Raw genomic sequence first — 23,291 nt, 5'->3', positions numbered from 1 at the left:
CCCACGATCTTGTAACAACTCAGTAAGATACTCATACCATGCACGTGGGGCTTGTTTAAGGCCATAGAGTGCCTTATTGAGTTTGTACACATGATTGGGGAGCTTGGGATGTTCGAACCCCGGGGGTTGTTTGACATAGACCAGCTCATTTAAAGGACCATTAAGAAAGGCACTATTCACATCCATTTGTTGTAATTTGAAATTATGATGAGAAGCAAATGCAAGCAGCATGCGAATAGATTCTAGACGAGCAACAGGGGCTAAGGTTTCACCGTAGTCGATACCCTCGACTTGGGAGTAGCCTTGAGCCACCAATCTTGCCTTGTTTCGAATCACAATCCCATTGGCATCTTGCTTGTTTTTGAAGATCCATTTGGTTCGGATGACATTATGTTCCTCCTTTGGCCTTGGCACTAAATCCCAGACTTGATTGCGCTCGAATTTGTTGAGTTCTTCATGCATGGCCATAAGCCAATCCTCATCATCACGCGCTTCCTGTACCTGTTGAGGTTCACAATACGAAACAAATGTGTGATGCTCACAATAATTCCAAAAAATTTTGACGAGTGGATACCCCCCCCTTTTCAAACTACCAAGTACATTCTTCATAAGATGTGACTAGACTCTGAGCTTGTTTGCAATCTTGGCTGCGTGACGCTCCAAGAGTTCTTCATTTGATAACTGGGGAACATTCACTTGATTGCTTTGCTTGCCCTTGCGTTTTGATCCTCCCTTGGCACCAGTACCCCTTTTAGGCGTCGCAGAAGGGAATTGAGAGACAGCATCCTGATCAACTTGATCTTCGACTTGAGCAGGTTCACTAGTTTGTCCTTGTTCTTGTGGTTGCTCTTGCTCTTGATATTGTGCTTCTATTTGGTCTAGATCATGTGGTTGCACTTGATCTTGATCTTGAGCATGTACGGAACCTTGGGTGAGTGCTTGTACTTCATGGGACACGTCACCATCTTTGGGCAATTGGTCTTGATCTTGAGTTTGTTCAACTTGTTGAGGGTCTTCTCTTTGTTCATCGGAAGCGTGTGGGACTTGTGAGGATGATGGCTCCACTTGAGTAGAGCAGTGTCCTTCTCCTTCGGCCACAAGGGGTTCCTCAATGGGGAGTATTTGACCAATCCCCATTCTTCTTATGGCTTGGGGAGGAATTTCATCACCTACATCACAAAGACCACTTTGCTCCACTTGGGAGCCATTATTTTCATCAAACTCCAAGTTACACGTCTCCTCAATGAGTCCGGTGGACTTGTTGAGGACACTGTAAGCATGAGAGTTTGTAGCATAACCAACAAAGATGCCCTCATGTGCTCTAGAATCAAATTTAGCTAAACGTGCACCTTTCTTGAGAATGAAACACTTACACCCGAATACCCGGAAGTACTTGAGATTGGGTTTGTTTCCGGTGAGAATCTCATATGGGGTCTTGTTCAAGACTTTGCGGATATAGAGCCGATTGGATGCAGGACATGTTGTGTTGATGGCTTCAGCCCAAAAGTTATATGGAGATTTGAATTCCGCCATCATTGTTCTTGCAGCGTCCATCAGTGTCCGGTTCTTCCTTTCCGCCACACCATTTTGTTGAGGGGTATATGGTGCCGAATATTGATGTTTTATTCCCTCATCACCTAGAAACTCATCCAAGGTGTAGTTCTTGAACTCGGTGCCATTGTCACTTCTGATCATCAAAATCTTTGCTTCATGTTGACGTTGAGCTTCATTAGCAAAGTTGATAACAGTTTGTTGAGTCTCACTCTTCCTCTTGAAGAAATATACCCAAGTGTATCTTGAGTAATCATCAACAATCACCAAGCAGTACTTTCTGCCCCCAAGACTATCAAATGATGGGGACCGAAGAGATCCATATGAAGGAGCTCCAATGGTCTCTTAGTGTAAATGAGAGTCGTTGGACGATGAGCAGTTTCATGGATTTTTCCTTCAATGCACGCATTGCAAGCACGATCTCTGGCAAAACTCACATTTGTTAGTCCACGAATATGGTCCTGTTTAAGGAGACTTTGCAAAGATCTCATATTGACATGAGCTAGTCGGCGATGCCAAAGCCAGCTCACATCAACTTTAGCCATTAGACACGTCGCAGTCTTAGTGGGTCGCTTTGAAAAGTTCACCACATAGAGACCATTTTCGACATGTCCAACATAGGCTACTTTAAAAGTCTTGCTCCACAAAAGGACCAGAGTATCAAGATTAAAGAATGTGGAAAAGCCCATAATTGTAAGTTGACGAACCGAAAGTAAATTATAAGCAAGGGACTCAACAAGCATGACCTTCTCAATAGATAACTCTTGAGAGATGACCACCTTACCAAATCTGAATACCTTTGACGATGATGCATCGACGAATTGGACATGGGTGGGCATCGATGGGGAAGGATGCACATCCATCACTAAGTCCTTGCTTCCGGTCATATGATTTGTTGCTCCACTATCGAGCAACCATGACACCCTTCCGGAAGCAAACTCCTACAATAGATCAAGGCTTGGTTTTAGGTACCCATTTTTGAATGGGTCCTTTAATGTTAGAGACAAGGGTCTTAGGAACCCAAATAGCACATTCAATGTACTCATAGTAAGAACCAACAAATCTGGCATAAACATGCCCATCACCAGCACGACATAAAACATAGGAAGGATTTAGTTTGCCGGCTGTGTTGGTAGGAATGGTTTTGCCCTTCTTGATGCTCCCATTTTCCACCTTGTTCCTGTTCACCTCCTGAGTCCCTTCGCCCTCTTTGACAAAGATGTCCATGAGGGTGGGGGATCTGTTGTTCCTGTTCTTCCTTTTTCTTTTAGACTTAGATGTAAGTCCAAGCCCCTCCTTTGCTACCACACCCTTTTGATTGCTCAAAAGGTCGTACAGGCTCTTCTTGCCTTGGATGCATGACACAAGGCCCTTCTCAAGTTTAGCCTTCAACTTGGCATTTTCCTCCACAAGATGTACATGCTCACAACAAGGGTTAGTTGTACAAGCATTATCAATTAAAACAAAAGGAGGACAAGTAGAGATTTCCTTGGTAAGCTTTGTGTGAAGTTGATCATGAGACTCTTTCAGGGAGAAATGACTACCTTTCAAGACCTTGTGAGCCTTGTCAAGTGTGTCAAACTCCATTTTGAGTCTGTCATGGTCAACCCCAAGAGCATCCTTTTCAGACTTAAGCATACGAGTAAGAACGGTAGAATGATGTAGTTTCTTTTGCAATTTAGCGCAGTCATCGTTGTATGACTCCTCAAGAGCCAAACGAAGAGTGTGCTCCGTTTATAGAGCAATAGAAAGTTCAGCAATCTCATCGGCATAGTCACGACTATGACCTTGCATCTCAGAGATGATCTCCTCATGAGACTCGATGAGGTCATTAGCCTCACCCAATTGTTCCAAAAGGGCAACAAAGTGCCTCTTGGTTTCTCCTTTGATAGTACACAGAAATTTGTCAAGATCATGCTCATTAAGTTCCACAACATCACTATCATCAACACAATTCAACAATGAGGGAGCACTAGTGATGTTGGTCTTAATGTTGGGTGTTACCTGATTGATACCTTTGGCCATGAGGCACTTGGCAATGTGATTATCGTTGCGGGCGTTGAAGAGAGACACATTCTTGGGAGAAGGAGTGGCGATAGCGACAGTCGCAGTTGCCACCATATCATCATCATCATCATCATCGGAGGGGTACTCTTCAAGTGCCACCATACCATTTGGATGGGGTTTCTTGACAAAGTTGTTCTTGCTTGGGAATGATTTTGTTTTGTCTTTCCGAATGAGCTTGCCTCCATTGTCTTCCCTCTTCTCATAGGGACATTCCGCCATGAAGTGACTCACATTACCGCAGTTATAGCATGTCCTCACTCGTTGCTTGGGTTTGAACCCACTTGAGTTGTTCTTGGTGAAGTTGGGTCTTGAGTTCCTCTTGTTGCCCCGGAATTGCCTTGACGCAAGAGCCATGTGCTCGTGATAAGCATACTTAGTGTCTTCAGGGCAGTTCTCCTCTCCTCATCCTCCTCTTCTTCTTCAGAAGCAGCCTTTGCCTTCAAAGCAAGGTTAGGTGAAGCTGTCTTAGACCAAACTCGAGCAAGTGCATTGTCAGCGGTCTCGTTCATGATTGACATTGCAATGAATTCATCCAGCACCTCACTGGAAGACAAGGAGTGGAAATCTGGTCGTTGGTGAATGACTGATGACATGGCTTTGTTGAAAGGCATGATGGCCTTGAGAAACTTGCGCTTGACCCATGTGTCATCCACATCCTTGCTCCCATGATCCTTGAGAGCAACAGCAATAGCAGTCACCCTCCGATAGAGATCACGAGGGTCCTCATCTTCCTTCATTACAAACTCATCGGCCTTATCAAGTACCACTTCATAGTTTGATCGTTGAATGCTAGAGCTTCCCTTGTATAGCACCATAATGTGCTCTCAACAGTCCTTGGCCAGAGAGAAGGGGCGCAAGTGAGGAAGATCTTCAGGCGGTACTGCGTACTGTAGAATAAACAATGCGGAGTGATTGTATTGATTGTCCGCTTCTTCTCTTGGAGTGAGGTTGCTTGGGTCATGAGGATAGTAGCCTTGCTCGATGATTCTCCATAAATTTGTTGAGCTATGATTCAAATGAGACTTAATAGAAAACACCCAGTTAGCAAAATCACCCTTAACAAGCTTAGGAGGAGGACCAACAGGGTTAAGACGCGGTGTGGGAACAGGTCCTCCATAGACCTTGGGAGGTGGAACTGAGGCATAGGTTCCAGTCCCATCCTTTTCGAGAGATGAGGAAGGTCGCATACCTTTAGCCGCTTCCTTAGAGGAATTGGCCTACGAATCGGTGATGGTGGGTTTAATCAGTAACGCCGGTTCGGGTGAACTTTTAATTCCCTCAATTAACTCTTTAAGCATGGTCTTGACTTCGTTCGTCAAGGACGTCTTGAGGGCGGCCATAGCCGTATTCAAGTCATCCCTTGTGACTGAAGTCAAGTCCATGGCCTCGGGTTTCCCATGGGGAACTCCCTCTTCGCCTTCCATACTCTTCGGGTGGTGAAACCCTTAATAAAGAGACGTGGCTCTCATACCAATTGAAATAATCGATATGGTTGACTAGAGGGGGGGTGAATAGGCAACTACCAATTTTTAGCTTTTCTACATAAATAAGGAGTAGCAATCATAAAGGTTCACTAACATGACACTAGGAGGACAACCTATATGATGCTACTTAGCAACGAGTAAAGAAGCACCTAGGAGATACTCTACAACACCAACAAAAACAAAGTAAAGGTAAGAGATAACCACAAGTGGAACTGATGAAGACGAGGATGTCTTACCAAAGTTCCTTCCTTTTGACAGGAAGTATGTCTCCGTTGGAGCGGTGTGGAGGCACAATGCTCCCCAATAAGCCACTAGGGCCACCGTATTCTCCTCACGCCGTCGCACAATGCAAGGTGTCGTGATTCCACTATAGGTGCCCTTGAAGGCAGCGACCGAACCTTTACAAACAAGGTTGGGGAAATCTCCACACAAAGCTTGGAGGCTCCCAACAAGACCACGGAGCTTCACCACAATGGAATGTGGCTCCGAGGTGACCTCAACCGTCTAGGGTGCTCAAATACCCAAGAGTAACAAGATCCGCAAGGGATTAGTAGGGGGGATCAAATATCCTTTGGTGGAGGTGTAGATCAAGGCCTTCTCAAGCAATCCCTAGAAAATCAACAAGGTTGATTGTCTAGGGAGAGAGATCGGGCTAAAATGAGCTTGTGGAGCAACAATGGAGCTTACAGGGGTTAAAGGTGAGCTCTAGGAAGAAGAAGATGCCTTTATATAGTAGGGGGGCAGATCCACCCGTTACCCACCTACCACATAAATGCACGAGCGGTACTACCGCTCCTGGAGCGGTACTACCGCTACCCAAAGCGGTACTACCGCTCCTGGGAGCGGTACTATCGCTCAGCTTCTCACCAACCATGGTAGTACCGGGATACTACCGTGCCACCACCTCCATGGGAAAGTATGCGAGAAAAAAGCCCGTCGGTGCGGTAGTAAATTAATACTACCGCAGTGAGAGCGGTAGTACCGCCCTTGGAGCGGTAGTAAAAAACTACTACCGTACTTCGGTCGGTAGTACCGCTCCTGGAGCGGTAGTAAAAGTTTACTACCGCACCTGGGACGGTAGTACCGCTCCTGGAGAGGTAGTAATAATTTACTACCGCTGTGAGAGCGGTACTACCGCTGTGCCAGCGGTACTACCGCTGGTACAACGGTACTACCGCTTACCCTTTTTCGCATAGGCAAAGAAAACATATTGGTGCTCCATTGAAGCCAAAATATGGGTGGGTGCATGAGGTGTGTGCGTGAGGATTCCACCCAAACCTTTCCAACGCGGACCCCCTCTTAGTAAGAAGACTTTCCTATGACTCAAACTAGGAAGAGAAATGCAGAAGAAAATCCGTCTTCGAGAACCTCCGAGGGGCGTCGAGTCATCTTGTGCCTAGAAGAGAATGTTCTGAAATGCTCAGGACACAAGATTAGTCCGCACAACAATTGTCATCAATCACTAAAACCACTTAGGAGAAATATGCCCTAACACCTTATATGCACCATATCTTGCTTAGAATGACGGTAGCATTATAAGGTGATCCCTCACTAAAATTTCAATATAAAATTGTGTTCTCCCCGACTGTGCACCGTTGCGACAGTTCGTCATTTCGAGACACCACGTGATGATCGGGTGTGATAGACTCAATGTTCACATACAACGGGTGCAAAACAGTTGCACACGCAAAACACTCGGGTTAAACTTGACGAGCCTAGCATGTGCAAACATGGCCTCAAAACACAAGAGACCGAAAGGTCAAGCATGAATCATATAGTTGATATGATTAGCATAGAGATGTTTACCACTGAAACTATACTCAACTCACGTGATGATCAGACTTGAGTTAGTGGATTTGGATCATGCTCCACTCGAATGGCTAGAGGGATGTCTATTTGAGTGGGAGTTCTTGAGTAATATGATTAATTGAACTAATTATCGCGAACATAGTCAAAAAGTATTTGCGAATTATGTTGTAGCTTGCGTTGTAGCTCTACTATTTTTATATGTTCCTAGATAAAATTTAGTTGAAAGATGATAGCAGCAACTTTGCGGACTGAGTCCATGAACTGAGGATTGTCCTCATTGCTGCGTAGAAGGCATATGTCCTTAAATGCACCGCTCGGTGTTTTTCACCTCGAGCGTCATGTGTGGTTGTTGTGAACATCTGACATACACGTTTTTGATGACTACGTGATAGTCCAGTGCGTAATACTTAACGGCTTAGAATTGAGGCGCCGAAGACGTTTTTAACGTCACGAAACATATGAGATGTTCTAAGAGATGAAATTGGGATTTCATGCTCGTGCCCTTGTTGAGAGGTATGTGACCTCCGACAAGATTCTTTGTCTACAAAGTAAAAGGAGAAAAGCTCAATCGTTGAGCATGTGCTCAGATTGTCTGAGTGCAATAGTCGCTTCAATCAAGTGGGAGTTAATCTTCCAGATGAGATAGTGATGGTTCTCCAAAGTCACTTGCACCAAGCTTCTAGAGCTTCCTGATGAACTATAACATATCAAGGATAGATATGATGATCCTTGAGCAATTCACATTGTTTGACACTGCGAAAGTAGAAATCAAGTAGGAGCATCAATTGTTGATGGTTAGTAAAACCACTAGTTTCAAGAAGGGCAAGGGCTAGAAGGGATACTTCATGAAACGGCAAACCAATTGCTGCTCTAATGAAGAAACCCAAGGTTGAACCCAAACCCGAGACTAAGTGCTTCTGTTATGAGGGGAACGGTCACTGAGGCGAAACTACCCTAGATACTTGGTAGATGAGAAGGTTGGCGAAGTCAACAAAGTATATTTGATATACATGATATTGATGTGTACCTTACTAGTATTCCTAGTAGCACCAGGGTATTAGATACCGGTTCAGTTGCTAAGTGTTAGTAACTCGAAGTTAGAACTACGGATTAAAAGGATACTAGCAAGGGTGAGGTGACGACGTGTGTTGGAAGTAATTCTAATGTTGATGTGATCAAACATCGCACGCTCCCTCTGCCATCGGGATTGGTATTAAACCTAAATAATTGTTATTTGGTGTTTGCATTGAGCATAAACATGATTGGATCGTGTTTATTGCAATATGATTATTCATTTGAAGAGAATAATACTTATTATGTTTGCTTGAATAATTACCTTCAATGGTTTATTGAATCTCGATCGTAGTGCTACACATGTTCATAATATTGATGCCAAAAGATACAAAGTAGTAATGATAGTACCACTTAATTATGGCACTGTCGTTTGAGTCATGTCGGTATAAAATGCATGAAGAAGCTCCCTGCTGATGGATCATTGTACTCACTCATTTTTGAAACGTTTGAGATATGCAAACCATTCCTATTGGTATAAACGCATGAAGAAACTCCATGCAGATGGATCGTTTGGACTCACTTGAGTTTGAATAACTTGAGACATGCAAATCATACCACATGGGCAAGATGACTGAAGGCCTCGTTTTCCAGTGAGATGGAACAAGAAAGTAATTTGTTGGAAGTAATACAATTTTGATGTGTGCAGTCCAATGAGTGCTGAGGCACGTAGTGGATATCGTTATGTTCTTACTTGACTGACGATTTGAGTAGATACAGGGGTATTTACTTGATAAATCACAAGTCTGAAATATTGAAAAGTTCAAAGATATTTCAGAGTGAAGATCGCCGTGACAAGAGGATAAATTGTCTATGATATGATCATAGAGATGAATATCTGAGTTGCGATTTTTTGGTACACAGTTAAGACAATGTGGAAATTGTTTCGCAATTCATGCCACCTAGAACACCATAGTGTGATGGTGTGTCCAAACGTCATAGCCGAGCCCTATTTGATATGGTGCATACTATGATATCTCTTATCGAATTAGCACTATCGTTTATGGGTTATGCATTAGAGACAACCGCATTCACTTTAAATAGGGCACCACGTATTTCCGTTGAGATGACACCGTATGAGCTATGGTTTGGAGAAACCTAAGCTGTCGTTTCTTGAAAGTTTGGGGCTGCGACGCTTATGTGAAAAAGTTTTAGTCTGATAAGCTCAAACCCAAAGCGGATAAATGCATCTTCATAGGATATCCAAAATAGTTGGGTACATCTCCTATCTCAGATCCGGAAGCAAAGTGTTTGTTTCTAGAAATGGGTCCTTTCTCGAGGAAAGGTTTTTCTCAAAAGAATTGAGTGGGAGGGTGGTGGAACTTGATAAGGTTATTGAACCGTCACTTCAACCAGTGTGTAGCAGGGCGTAGGAAGTTGTTCCTGTGGCGCCTACACCAATTGAAGTGGAAACTGATGATGGTGATCATTAAGCTTCGGATCAAGTTACTACAAACCTGGTAGGTCGACAAGGTCGCGTACTACTACAGAGTAGTACAGTAACCCTGTCTTGGAGGTCATGTTGTTGAACAACAATGAACCTACGAGCTATGGAGAAGCGATGGTGGGCCCGGATTCCGACAAATGGCTGGAGGCCACGAAATCCGAGAGAGGATCCATGTATAAAACAAAGTGTAGACTTTGGAAGAACTACTTAATGGTCATAATACTATTAAGTACATATGAATCTTTTTAAAGGAAGACAGACGATGATGGTGAAAGTCACCATTAAGAAAAGCTCGACTTATCGCAAAGATGTTTCCGACAAGTTCAAAGAGTTGACTATGATGAGACTTTCTCACTCATAGCGATGCTAAAAGTATGTTGAAATTATGTTAGCAGTTGCTGCATTATTTATGAAATATTGCACGTAGGATGTCAAAACATTGTTTCCTCGACGGTTTCCTTGAGGAAAGGTTGGTTGTGATACAACCAGAAGGTTTTGTCAATCCTAAGGATGCTAACAAGTATGCAAGCTCTAGCGATCCTTCTATGGACTGGTGCAAGCATCTCGGAGTTGGAATATACGCTTTGATAAAATGATCAAAGCTTTTGGGTTTATACAAGGTTTATGAGAAACTTGTATTTGCAAAGAAGTGAGTGGGAGCACTATAGAATTTCTGATAAGTATATGTAGTTGACATATTGTTGATCGGAAATAATATAGAATTTCTGGAAAGCATAAAGGGTTGTTTGAAAGGAGTTTTTCAAAGGAAGACCTGGATAAAGCTACTTGAACATTGAGCAACAAGATCTATAGAGATAGATCAAAACCCTAAATAGAACTTTTAAGGAAATGCATGCCTTGACAGGTTTTTGAAGGAGTTCAAAATAGATCAACAAAGAAGGAGTTATTGGCTGTGTTGTAAGGTGTAATTTTGAGTAAGACTCAAAGCCCGACCACGGCAGAAGAAAGAGAAAGGACGAAGGTCGTCCCCTATGCCTTAATCGTAGGCTCTAAAGTATGCCAAGCTTTGTACCGCACCTGATGTGTGCCTTGCCATGAGTCTGTCAAGGGGTATAAAAAGTGATCGAGGATTGAATCACTAAACAGCGGTCAAAGTTATCCTTAGTAACTAGTGGACTAAGGAATTTTTTCTTGATTATGGAGGTGATTAAAGAGTTCGTCGTAATGGGTTACGTCAATGCAAGCTTTGACACTAATCCGAATAACTCTGAGTAGTAAACTGGATTCGTATAGTGGAGCAGTCATTTGGAATATTTCCAAACATCACGTAGTAGCATCATCTGCAGGATAACATAGAGATTTCCAAAGCACACACATATATGAAAGGTTCAGACTCGTTGAATAAAACTTCTTTCACAAGCAAGACGTGATCAAACCCCGGAACTGTATGGGCGTTGGATTCGTTAAAATCACATAGTGGTGTGAACTAGATTATTGACTCTAGTGCATGTGGGAGACTGTTGGAAATATGCCTAGAGGCAATAATAAATTGGTTATTAATATATTTCTTTGTTTATTATAATCTTTTATTATCCATGTTATAATGGTATTGATTGGAAACACAAATACATGTGTGGATACATAGACAAAACACTGTTCCTAGTAAGCCTCTAGTTGACTAGCTCGTTGATCAAAGATGGTCAAGGTTTCCTGACCATAGACAAGTGTTGTGACTTGATAACGGGGTCACATAATTGGGAGAATGATGTGATGGACAAGACCCAAACTATAAATGTAGTATATGATCGTGTCAGTTTATTGCTACTGTTTTCTGCATGTCAATGTATCTGTTCCTATGACCATGAGATCATGCAACTCCCGGACACCGGAGGAATACCTTCTGTGTATCAAACGTTGCAACGTAACTGGGTGACTATAAAGGTGGTCTACATGTATCTCCAAAGGTGTCTGTTGGGTTGGCATGGATCAAGACTGGGATTTGTCACTCCGTGTAACGGAGATGTATCTCGGGGCCCACTCGGTAATACAACATCACAACAAGCCTTGCAAGCAATGTGACTAAGGAGTTAGTTACGTGATCTTGTATTACGGAACGAGTAAATAGACTTGCCAGTAACGAGATTGAACTAGGTATGGTGATACCGACGATCTAATCTCGGGCAAGTAACATACCGAAGGACAAGGGGAATAGTATACGGGATTATATGAATCCTTGACATAGAGGTTCAACCGATAGAGATCTTCGTAGAATATGTAGGATCCAATATGGACAACCAGGTCCCGCTCTTGGTTATTGACCAGAGAAGTGTCTCAGGTCATGTATGCATAGTTCTTGAACCCGCAGGGTCTGCACGCTTAAGGTTCGATGACGTTTCAGTATAATTGAGTTATAGGTGTTGGCGACCAAAGGTTTTTTGAATCCCGGATGAGATCACGGACGTCACGAGGGTTTCCGGAATGGTCCGGAAATGAAGATTGGTAGGATTGTTTCATTTGGTCTCCGGAAATATTTCGGGCATTACCGGCAGTGTACCAGGAGTGACGAATGGGTTCCGGATCTTCACCGGGAGGGGCCCACCCACCCGGGAGTGATCCTGGTGGCCCAGTGGTGGCACACCAGCCCTTAGTGGGCTGGTGAGGCCAGCCCAAGTGGGCTATGGCGCTAGGAAGAAAAAACCAAAGAAAAAAGAAAAAAAGGAAGAGGGAGGTGGGAAGGAAGAGGAGCACTCCTCCTTCGCAAACCGAATTGGAGTTGGAGTCCTCCTCTCCTCCTTGGCCGGCGCCCTAGGGGCTCCCTTGAGCCCCAAGGCTAGCCCCTCCCCTCCTCCTATATATACTAGAGGTTTTAGGGTTTTTGAGACAACTTTGCCACGTGCAACTCAAACCTATACCTCGTAGTTCTTCCTCTAGATCAGATTTCTACGGAGCTCGGGCGGAGGCCTGCAGGAATAGATCATCACCATCATCGGTCCGCCGTCGCGCTGCCGGAGAACTCTTCTACTTCCCCGTTTCTCGTGCTGGATCAAGAAGGCGGAGATCGTCATCGAACTGTACGTGTGCTGAACACGGAGGTGTCGTCCCTTTGGTGCTAGATCGGGACGGATCATGGGACGGATCGTGGGACGACGGTGATTTGAATTACGAAGTTTTACCACTACATCAACCGCGTTTCTTAACGCTTCTTGCTTAGCTATCTACAAGGGTATGTGGATCTGATCTCCCTCTCGTAGATGGACATCACCATGGTAGGTTTTCGTGTGCGTAGGAAAATTTTGGTTTCCCATGCAACGTTCCCCAACAGCAGTTGCTTCCATGTGAAAACATGGGTTCCTTGTTATATCACCATATTATTGCTATTTAATTTAATGCACATATATACTTGTTAAAAGGTGGAAGGCTTGGCCTTCTAGCCTGGTATTGTGTTCCACCGTTGCCCCCTAGTTACTTCTGCACCGGTGTTATGTTCCATAATTGAGCGCTCCTAACATGCTTGGGGTTGTTATGGGGACTCCCGAGATTTTTGTTTGGTATAAAACTCTTTTGGCAAGGCCCAACATCGGTAGTACATTTGCCTAATAACTAATAAAAAAAGCATAGGCACCCGCGAATAATTCATCAACCGCCGGGCCAGTTCTCTGCATGAGTGTTGGTCCAATCCGAGCGATGTTCGGCGCCCCCTGGTCACCCAGGGTCTCAGCCAACCTGACGTTTTGCTCATCCGATCGTGCCCAGAGAACGAGATGTGTGGCTCCTATCAGGTCTGTAGGCACGTCGGGCAGCCTTGCTGGATTTGTTTTAATTTTCTCAAACGTCTTGTGTGAGGATTCCGAGGGTACTTTGGGCTATCTCGGGGTTGAGATTTTCCATTAGGAATCCGAGGAGATCATGTGTTTTTCGTGGTCGAGAATTCCGACGCAACGTGTGGTAGTTTGTGATGAACTAGTTGGAGCATCTGCAGGGTTAAATCTTTCAGATAGCCATGCCAGCAGTTATGTGGCAACTTGGAAACTTTATTTAACACCCGTTCATAGCAAACTTGAAGTAAACTTAATTAAAACTTGCCAACTGTGTGCGTAACCGTGACTATCTCTTCTCGTGAGTTCTATATCCCGAAGAGGACACGGTGGGTTTATGTTTGAAATAGGTAGGTGTTCAGGATCATTCATTTGATCATCATTACTCATGTCTGTTTATGCATAGATCAACCCCCCTTTATTCTTGTAATCGTAAGTTAGCCACCCAAATAAATGCTTAGTTGCTTGCTGCAGCCTCACCACCTAACCATACCTCACCCATTAAGCTTTGCTAGTCTTGATACCTTTGAAAATGAGATTGTTGAGTCCCTGTGGCTCACATATTACTACAACAATAGTTGTAGGTACAGGTTAAGCGTTACTTTGTCGTGAGCGCGATGATTGCTCTATTTGGAGTTTCTTCTTCTTCTTCATTGATTTAGGATGGGTTCGAGGCCGGCGGCGTGGGATAGCAAAGATGAATGTTGTTCTTTTATTGTTTGATTTCGTCAATAGTCCCACCCCGCTTTTCTACATGATGATTGAATGTGTTGTTGTATTGAGATGATTATGATGTAGCTTGTGGCGAGTGTAAGTCAATCCCATATACTCATCTCCTTTGTACATGTACTTGTAACGATATCCATTCTTGCGAAACGACGAGATGCGCTTATATCCCTGTTGAGGCCCTCGTGCAAAAATAAGGATATGATCGCATCTTGGGTGTTACATTACTCCTTCAAGAAAAGACAGAAAGTCACACAAGGAGCTCTGACAGACTGAAAGTCAACACTAAGAATCATTCACATTGTTATTATATTTATGGAGTAATGACATAAAAATGATGTATGTTTTATTGGAATAGCGTTTAGTTCCGGTTCCGCAAATCAGAGGCACTCAATATTTCCTACTTTATAGCAAAAGTCATGCCAAAATTTCGGCATGACCTTTGTTAAAAACAGGACATATCGTGCGTGTGAAATTTGTCGGAATGAAAATAAATCAACATTCCGGCAAAACATAGGCCACTAACAGGTGTTCCTGCAAATTCATGTATCATGAGCATTTGTATTTCTTTGAATATCAACGTAGCATATTGTTGGAAATATGCCCTAGAGGCAATAATAAATTAGTTATTATTATATTTCTTAGTTCATGATAATCGTTTATTATCCATGCTATAATTGTATTGATTGGAAACACAATACTTGTGTGGATACATAGACAAAACACTGTCCCTAGTAAGCCTCTAGTTGACTAGCTCGTTAATCAAAGATGGTCAAGGTTTCCTGGCCATAGGCAAGTGTTGTCACTTGATAACGGGATCACATCATTAGGAGAATCATGTGATGGACTAGACCCAAACTAATAGACGTAGCATGTTGATCGTGTCATTTTGTTGCTACTGTTTTCTGCGTGTCAAGTATTTATTCCTATGACCATGAGATCATATAACTCACTGACACCGGAGGAATGCTTTGTGTGTATCAAACGTCGCAACGTAACTGGGTGACTATAAAGATGCTCTACAGGTATCTCCGAAGGTGTTAGTTGAGTTAGTATGGATCAAGACTGGGATTTGTCACTCCGTGTGAACGGAGAGGTATCTCGGGGCCCACTCGGTAATACAACATCACACACAAGCCTTGCAAGCAATGTAACTTAGTGTAAGTTGCGGGATCTTGTATTACGGAACGAGTAAAGAGACTTGCCAGTAAACAAGATTGAAATAGGTATACGGATACTGACGATCGAATCTCGGGCAAGTAACATACCGAAGGACAAAGGGAATGACATACGGGATTATATGAATCCTTGGCACTGAGGTTCAAACGATAAGATCTTCGTAGAATATGTAGGATCCAATATGGGCATCCAGGTCCCGCTATTGGATATTGACCGAGGAGTCTCTCGGGTCATGTCTACATAGTTCTCGAACCCGCAGGGTCTGCACACTTAAGGTTCGACGTTGTTTTATGCGTATTTGAGTTATATGGTTGGTTACCGAATGTTGTTCGGAGTCCCGGATGAGATCACGGACGTCACGAGGGTTTCCGGAATGGTCCGGAAACGAAGATTGATATATAGGATGACCCCATTTGGTTACCGGAAGGTTTTCGTGCATTACCGGAAAAGTTTCGGGCTCATCGGTAGTGTACCGGGAGTGCCGGGAGGGGTGCCGGGGACCATCGGGAGGGGTGTCACGCCCCAAGGGGTCTCATGGGCTATGGGAAGAGATAAACCAGCCCCTAGTGGGCTGGAATAAGTTCCCACTAAGGCCCATAAGGTTTGAGAAGGAAAAAACACAAGGTGGAAAGAGTTTCCAAGTGGGAAGGTGGAATCCTACTCCAAGTAGGATTGGAGTAGGACTCCTCCACCTCCAATTTCGGCCAAACCTTGAGGGTTTGAGGCTGCCTCTTCCCTCTCCCTCCCACCTATATATACGGAGGTTTTAGGGCTGATTTGAGACGACTTTCTCACGGCTGCCCGACCACATACCTCCATAGTTTTTCCTCTAGATCGCGTTTCTGCGGAGCTCGGGCGGAGCCCTGCTGAGACAAGATCATCACCAACCTCCGGAGCGCCGTCACGCTGCCGGAGAACTCTTCTACCTCTCCGTCTCTCTTGCTGGATCAAGAAGGCCGAGATCATCGTCGAGTTGTACGTGTGCTGAACGCGGAGGTGCCGTCCGTTCGGTACTAGATCGTGGGACTGATCGCGGGATTGTTCGCGGGGCGGATCGAGGTACGTGAGGACGTTCCACTACATCAACCGCGTTCACTAACGCTTCTGCTGTACGATCTACAAGGGTACGTAGATCACTCATCCCCTCTCGTAGATGGACATCACCATGATAGGTCTTCGTGCGCGTAGGAAAATTTTTGTTTCCCTTGCGACGTTCCCCAACACATATCGCAGGTATTTCAAATCAAACATCACCTAAATACAAACCAAAAAAGTTCTAGTGTTGTTGAACTACTGCACCTACAAAAAAAATATGAGCATTCAACGCAACAACAACATCACCAGCTTCACATTTTTAGCATGAATAGATCAAGTTCTTTTTTCATATAGAAAAGTCCAAGCTATTGAGATCCAAATATATTATCATATCAAAAAAATACTAGATTCATATTTTCATATGTAAAATACTAGCTTCACATTTTCACAGCTACTCATCTACTACTACTACATCTATAAAAACATCTATGACAACTTGCATATAACAGGACCATTTAGCACATCATCTCCATCTAGACCTAGAACTTGGATAATTACTAGAACTTGAAAAAAAAGTCTACAATCAATCCATCCATGTAGCAACATCCACAATCAATCCATCGATACATCTAACAAATTCAACAAACATCAATCCATCCATCTAAGCAACATGTAAGGAGGGAGGAGGGTCAGACGGAGGACGGAAGGAGGAAGGGGCGGGAGGGAGAGAGGAGAGAGATTACCTCGGTCGAGGAGGAGCTGGCCATGACGACAGTGGGCAACGACTACAACGGGCGACGACGACGACAGAGAATACGAGACAGTGAGGTGGAGAGTGAGAGCGAGACAAGAACGCGCACGCGAGGTGTGGATAAGGTGCCCCTAGTAGTAGCACCGGGTACACACACATCACTACTGTTAAAAGGTGCCTGCGGGCTGAGCCCGGGCGAAAACAGTAGTAGCGTCAGGTCCAAACCAAGTGGTACTCCTAAATCTTAGTTGTAGTGCGTGCTATAAGGTCACGCTGCTACTATAGATAGCCCCGGGGGACAAAGCGGGGTCACGTAGTAGTAGTGTGGTCTGCCAAGGCCCGCACTACTAGTAACATGTACTCGTAGCACTCTATTTGGCCAACGCCATTCTTAATCCTCTACCTATAAGGTATTTCCTAGTAGTGCGGGGTCCAGCGCCATCATGAGAGCGATGCCGACGAGCGGAAGGACTTCACCGGGATCCTACATTGTCAGATCAGACGTGGGACTTGGGGGAGGAAGGACCTAGAGAGCAGGCGCAGGTAGCACTGGTGGCCTAAGGGAAACGGGCGGGAGCGACGAACAAAGCTGGCAAGGAAGACTTATGGGGATGACGAGACTAGCAGCCGAGGCAAGGTGCGACACCCTGCCACCACCATCATAGAAGCTGACATGGGCTTCGCCGGCCGCTCCTCCGATGGCGGCGAGGTGGGGCAGGGGCTTGGGAAGGGGCGCCGGCGGCTGCGGTTGGTTTTCCCTGCCGCCGCCAAGGAGGGCGATGGTAGGGAGCGTGCGATCCAAATGGCTCGATCAATGTTGTTTTGAGGACAACAACTCAAAAGTTGGGAAGATTTGACAAAATGACTGTTATTATGCATAAAAATACAAAATACAAATCGTTCCAAAAAAAACAACTTGTACTCCTTCCGCCTCATAATATAAAAATGTTCTTTTAAACTAAAACAGTTTTAAAATGGTTGTTATATTATGGGAAGGAGGGACCACTACTTTGTACAACTATGCAAGAAAACTTGTTAGAATTATAGGAAAATTCTATGTATGATACATTCGTTCACTTGAGTCCGTTAAGTAAGATTCAAAACGAAATGTTCCACAAATGTTATATAAAAATAATTGACCGTGGTTCTTTTCATAAAGTCAGAAGCAAAAAAAAATAATTGAACCAAGGTCAGAAGCAATTTGAAAGACTTTTCCTTTTCGTTTTTCTTTTTGAGTATAAAGACTCGCGCATAATTATGTCATGAAACTACGTTTTGTTCCCTAAAAAAAACTACGTTTTTGAGGTTGCAACACGAAATTTTTTTGTCGTGAAATTCCACAAAATAACACTTTTTTTTCGATGCTGTAGACCAGATCGACGAGGCCAACGCATCAGTAAAATCCTTATCCAAATTGCTAGTGGTATATTTAAGCTTGTGCGAAGAGGTGGACCGACGGAGCCGTCGGTTGTCGATGATCATATTTGACCTTGACAGGGGAGGGAAATTTGAGGCCACCCACCCAATTGGCAATCGTTGGCTGGCATCGAATAAACAACCCGACGGTAGCACGTCGTCGTCAATCCTTGTTTGCCAGCCAAGAAACACAGAGACGGCTTCGGTCGCCGGAAAACAATGTCGACGGAAATCTCATATTAGATTGATGCTGCTATTGCATATTAACACAGGTTAATGCTTGATTCTGAAGATCACTGCACATTCAGAAAATCAAGAAGGAAGTGGGGATTTTCATGTACAAACGCATGGTTGGGTCACCGTAACAAAAAGTCTATGGTGAGCGGCCATGGCCGCACGTGGGGAAGAGCGCGCGGGCGCTGCTAGTGGTGGCTATTCACAAGGCCGGAGCTCCGGATCGATCGAGGCCGGACCTACCAGCACTGGTCTGTCTCCCACGTGCGGCGAGGCCGGCCCCAGACGCCGTTCGTCCTGGCAGCGGGCGGCTGCGCGTAGGCCTGCACGACGACGTCGCGGTCGTAGCGCGCGCGGGCGTCCGGATCGGAGAGCGTGGCGTACGCGTCGTGCAGCCGGATGAAGTCGTCGCCGGCCGCGCCGGCCACGTCCGGGTGCCGCTCCCGAGCGAGTCGCCGGTAGGCGGCCTTGATCTCGCCGCCCGTGGCGCCGGCCCGGAGCCCCAGCACCTCGTACAGCGTGCACCTCCCGGCCGGCGCCGCAGATGCGACGGCCACCGCGCACCGGACCGTCCGGCGGGAGCTGGAGCAGGAGGCGGCCTGGCGGAACCCGGCCAGCGCGGGCCTCGCCACGGAGGATTGCATCACCGGGGGCGCTGAAATCATCACAGGAATCCACAAATCTGAGAAGAGAGAGCGGGAGGGACGGATGGGGTTGGGGGAGGGAGAGGAAACGTAGGCAGGTGAGACGGGAATGTGGTTGGCGCCCGGCCGGGTTTGTTTTTATAACGCAGCGGATTGCTTAGCGCTGGTTGATATTTGTTTTTGTGGGGGAGGTCGGGGCTATGAGTCAGCGGCAGCATCATCGTGATCTGGCCGGGGCCGGGGCCGACGGAGGTGCACGTCGGCGTCATGTGCGCGTGGGCGCCGGCCTCGGGCAAGGCAGGAGCCGGGATCTCCACGTCGATTTTCGGGATAAAATATCCCCGCTGTTTTGGTTTGGGCGAGGCGGTGCCTACTGATTTGGCTGGCGCGCGAGTGGGGCACCGCGATGGGGACGCGCGCCCACGGTACGGCCGACTTCCCTGCTCCTACTACGGCGGGGAGCACACTGAATTGTGGCGGTGTGTGCGGCTTCCCTTTATTTTCATCTAGAAGCGACATCTATTTTTTCCCCTTTCGAGGACATCTAGAAGCTAGCTCTCGCTGTCGACATGCCAAAGAACCTATTCTTCTCCACAGGGCTGACCGTACTAGGGCAGTTTTGTCCACGGATGTTGGCGGTACCCTAACCTAAAGCATTTATAGTCAGACTCCTAAAAGTGCACTCAAATGTGCCAAGAGTCCGTTCGATCACTACGGTCACAAAAAATTGACCCACTTAGCTCTTTAAATAGGTTTTGTTAAGAGTAAAAGCAGAGAATGATAGAATGAACCATTGATAGAAATTGAGAATATTTATACCCAGTACATGACGGTTTACAAAGGGGCGGTTGCCAAAAGAACAACCGACATAGTATTGATTAATTACATAATTAATACATATTAATTATTCCTAACACCCCCCTAATCAATTCTTGATCTTGTAAATAGCCATCTTTTTGATAAGGACTTCTTTAGAAATAACTTCGTCCTTGAGAATGTTCATCATTCCATCTTGAGAAATCCTTGTATAATCTTTAAAGTCTCCTCCAAAAACCCTGTGGAAAAAATATGAGGAGAATAGTGTAGATACGTTGCTAAAACTCCTTTAAACCCTCTGGGAAAAATAAAGAGAAAATGATAAACATATAATGATTATTGCATCATGATAACTCATTTGAGAAAACCTTTTTAGAAGGAGAAAACTCATCTTTGAGTTCAAAGAACAATAAATATATCTTGAGTACTTTCTTTAAAAACCCCGATATGGAAAATAGAAAGTATGACATATGATCTTTGAGAAGATATTTCCTCACTAAAAACCATTATGAGAAACTTTGAGAGAAAACTCATAAGGGAAAAGAGTGCAATTGTACATGCCATTGAAAACTCCTTTAAAACCCAGTGGAAAAAATATAAGGAGAAAATGATATGGCATATATAGATACTTGTGTTTATATTATCTCAATTAAAAACCTTTTATGAGAAACCATTAGGGAAAACTCATCAAGGAAAAGAGTACAATATATGCAATCTCATGATTGTTAATAGGTTATAGTTTGGGAGATTACTCCCCCTGAACTTTGCAAATATGGAGGGTGTCTCATACCAATTCCATTGACATGAACATGAAATTGTGTATAATCTGTTGGATTATCATAATATTTGTTTGCAAATTATTTCCTCGCTTTTCTATAATCCATGAGGATAAGTAATTTCCGAGCAATGTGATTTATGATATTGCTCTTTATATAACATGTAGGTATTGAGTAACACAAGTGAAAGTATCTTGATAAATCAAGTTATGTGATTCTGATGAATCTCAACCACATGATTTTGAGTGTGGTTAATCATTCTGCCAAGCCATACATATTTTTGCAATGCTTTAATACATATTTTTGCAATGCTTTAGGATAAAGCAATTATGTCAGAATGATAATTGGAAATAACCATTAAAATCCATTTATATGACTTCCATGTGAAGGCTATTCCAGCAAATCGAGTCATTGATATGGCGTCATTGGGATCAAATAAAAAGCCAATATCATTACATCATATCATGGTCACATCTTCTATTTACTGATGAAAATATCCAAGATTTACTGTAATCTTCATATATAAGATGATAATACTTATATTAACCATATACCTTTTGTTGGGGGTTGCACTCCGAATAAAGATAGCAAATATAGTGTCAGGCCTGACGTAGTTTGCAAGTACACGAGTGCTTTGACATTAGTGAAAATATAGAACTTTAGGTCCTAGTATCACTTCATTATCACCCTTAGGTATGAATGGATTTGTACCTTATCAAAGGTAGTATGACCATACATGTCTTTTGTTGTTATGATATATCCACACTGAATTTCTCGTATATGTTTTGGATATATGTAGACTAATACGTATTCTTGATAGAATGCTCAAGTTGTAAACTTAAGCTAAATTTGGTTGAATCCAAATTTTCCGTCTTGAGATGATTTTATGTATGTTTTGGTCTTGTAGAGACATTGATGATGAAATCATCGATATACACTGAGGTGATATAAGGAATTCAAATTTGGTATTCCTTTGTTAACACATAAAAAATCATCATTGAGTAATCCTTCGGAAGAAGAAAATCATTTAGTCGGTAGTACCATATGATTTCCGACTATTTTGAGCCATAGAGTGACTTTTGAAATTTTACACAAATATGTTGCGATTTATTTTGGATTTGGAATTGTAAGCCCATCAGGGACTTCGTTATAGATTTCCAAAACGAGTAACTCATATGAGTATGTAATTACTGCATCCATTAACTGCATGGATAATATTATTTGTACTGCCAATGATATTTATTATCGAAACTTAATTCCACTCATACTAAGAGTGTATGTTACATCATAATTTGATGTCGGGTCTCTACGTGAACCCTTTTGCTACGAGCCTCACTTTTTCACCACCTCATTGACTTTGTCTATGAATGAGAAGTTTTTAGTATTCCGTATGGAAGATACTTATGAGGAGTAGGTATTACTATGGTAAATACCACTCTTTGATGAGCGAGTGTTATTCTTCATTACTTGCTTTCTTTTATGTGAACCAATATGAGTACAAGAGGCACTCTACCATGGATTTTGGTTCAGGGCCCAAATGGTTTTAGCAATTTTCAGAAGAAATATATGTCGACAAATGTAGACTTATATTATATGATTCTGGAGGAATCAATGAAATTTGTGGAAATGTATTTATTCCTTTTAACTCCTTGTGATTTCCTACAACAATGGAGTCAAAGTGTTTCGATGTCCCGACACGAAAACATTTGTGCACATTTATGTCGGGCTTTGGATGATGAGCATCCAGTGAGGTGTTCTTTCAACTTGATGTTGAATTACATTTACTGGTTGAGGATTTGATTTCCTCTATTTCCACGGAAGCATATGTGAGATTATATCTCGTGTGGTCAGATTTCTCCCCCTCTTGCTCTCATTTCGGGAGAAGAGTGGTTTATCAGGTACCTCCACTCTTTCTGACAATTTACTATAGGAATATAAATTTGAGTGACACCTTTGTCATCAGTAAATGTATGTGGCAGATTTGCAATATGTTGCAAATATGTGATTCTAAACTTCTTGTTCATATTATTTGAGTACGTGGATATAAGGACTGAATGTGAATAACATTTCTAATTTATTTCTTGGCATTCTTTGTGGTACTAATCTCCCCCTAATGCCAGAAATGTCCTTATTGCTGATGCAATCAACATACGAGCTATGAATAATTTTGATTGACGGATAAATTTTTATTACTCACATAGATCCCTATTTTTTTTTGTGAGAGCCCATTGATGTATGCTGGAGTGGTGATATTGGTATGTAACCGAATTATCGCAGATAGGAAATACTTTATTGATTTCCACGTAATTACTACAAGGAGAAAGTAGTATGCTATGCAGTTGGTATGATTTATATCATACTTACGGTGTGTAATTCCGTATTTGTCTAGCACGAGGCTTGTAAATTACAATTCTATAAGTTTGGTCATATTATTAATTTCACTATCTTTGATAAGATATTTAACTAAACCATTCTGGGTATGTACATAAAGTATTATGTATAATCATAC

General features: G+C 43.5%; 1 protein-coding gene across 1 annotated transcript; it reads right to left on the bottom strand.

Annotated features, from left to right (window-relative positions):
• Positions 1-18,534: 18,534 nt before the first annotated feature.
• Positions 18,535-19,505, bottom strand: LOC123409755 (chaperone protein dnaJ 11, chloroplastic-like). The gene has a single exon (XM_045102618.1). The coding sequence runs from the start codon at positions 19,209-19,211 to the stop codon at positions 18,786-18,788; it is 426 nt and encodes a 141-aa protein (XP_044958553.1). The 5' UTR covers positions 19,212-19,505; the 3' UTR covers positions 18,535-18,785.
• Between the last annotated feature and the right edge of the window lie 3,786 nt (positions 19,506-23,291).

This window comes from Hordeum vulgare, chromosome 7H (assembly GCF_904849725.1).
Source record: "Hordeum vulgare subsp. vulgare chromosome 7H, MorexV3_pseudomolecules_assembly, whole genome shotgun sequence".
In the NCBI taxonomy this organism is placed as follows: domain Eukaryota; kingdom Viridiplantae; phylum Streptophyta; class Magnoliopsida; order Poales; family Poaceae; genus Hordeum; species Hordeum vulgare.
The sequence above is the reverse complement of the archived record's forward strand: the minus strand, read 5'-3'. Positions and strand labels throughout refer to the sequence as shown.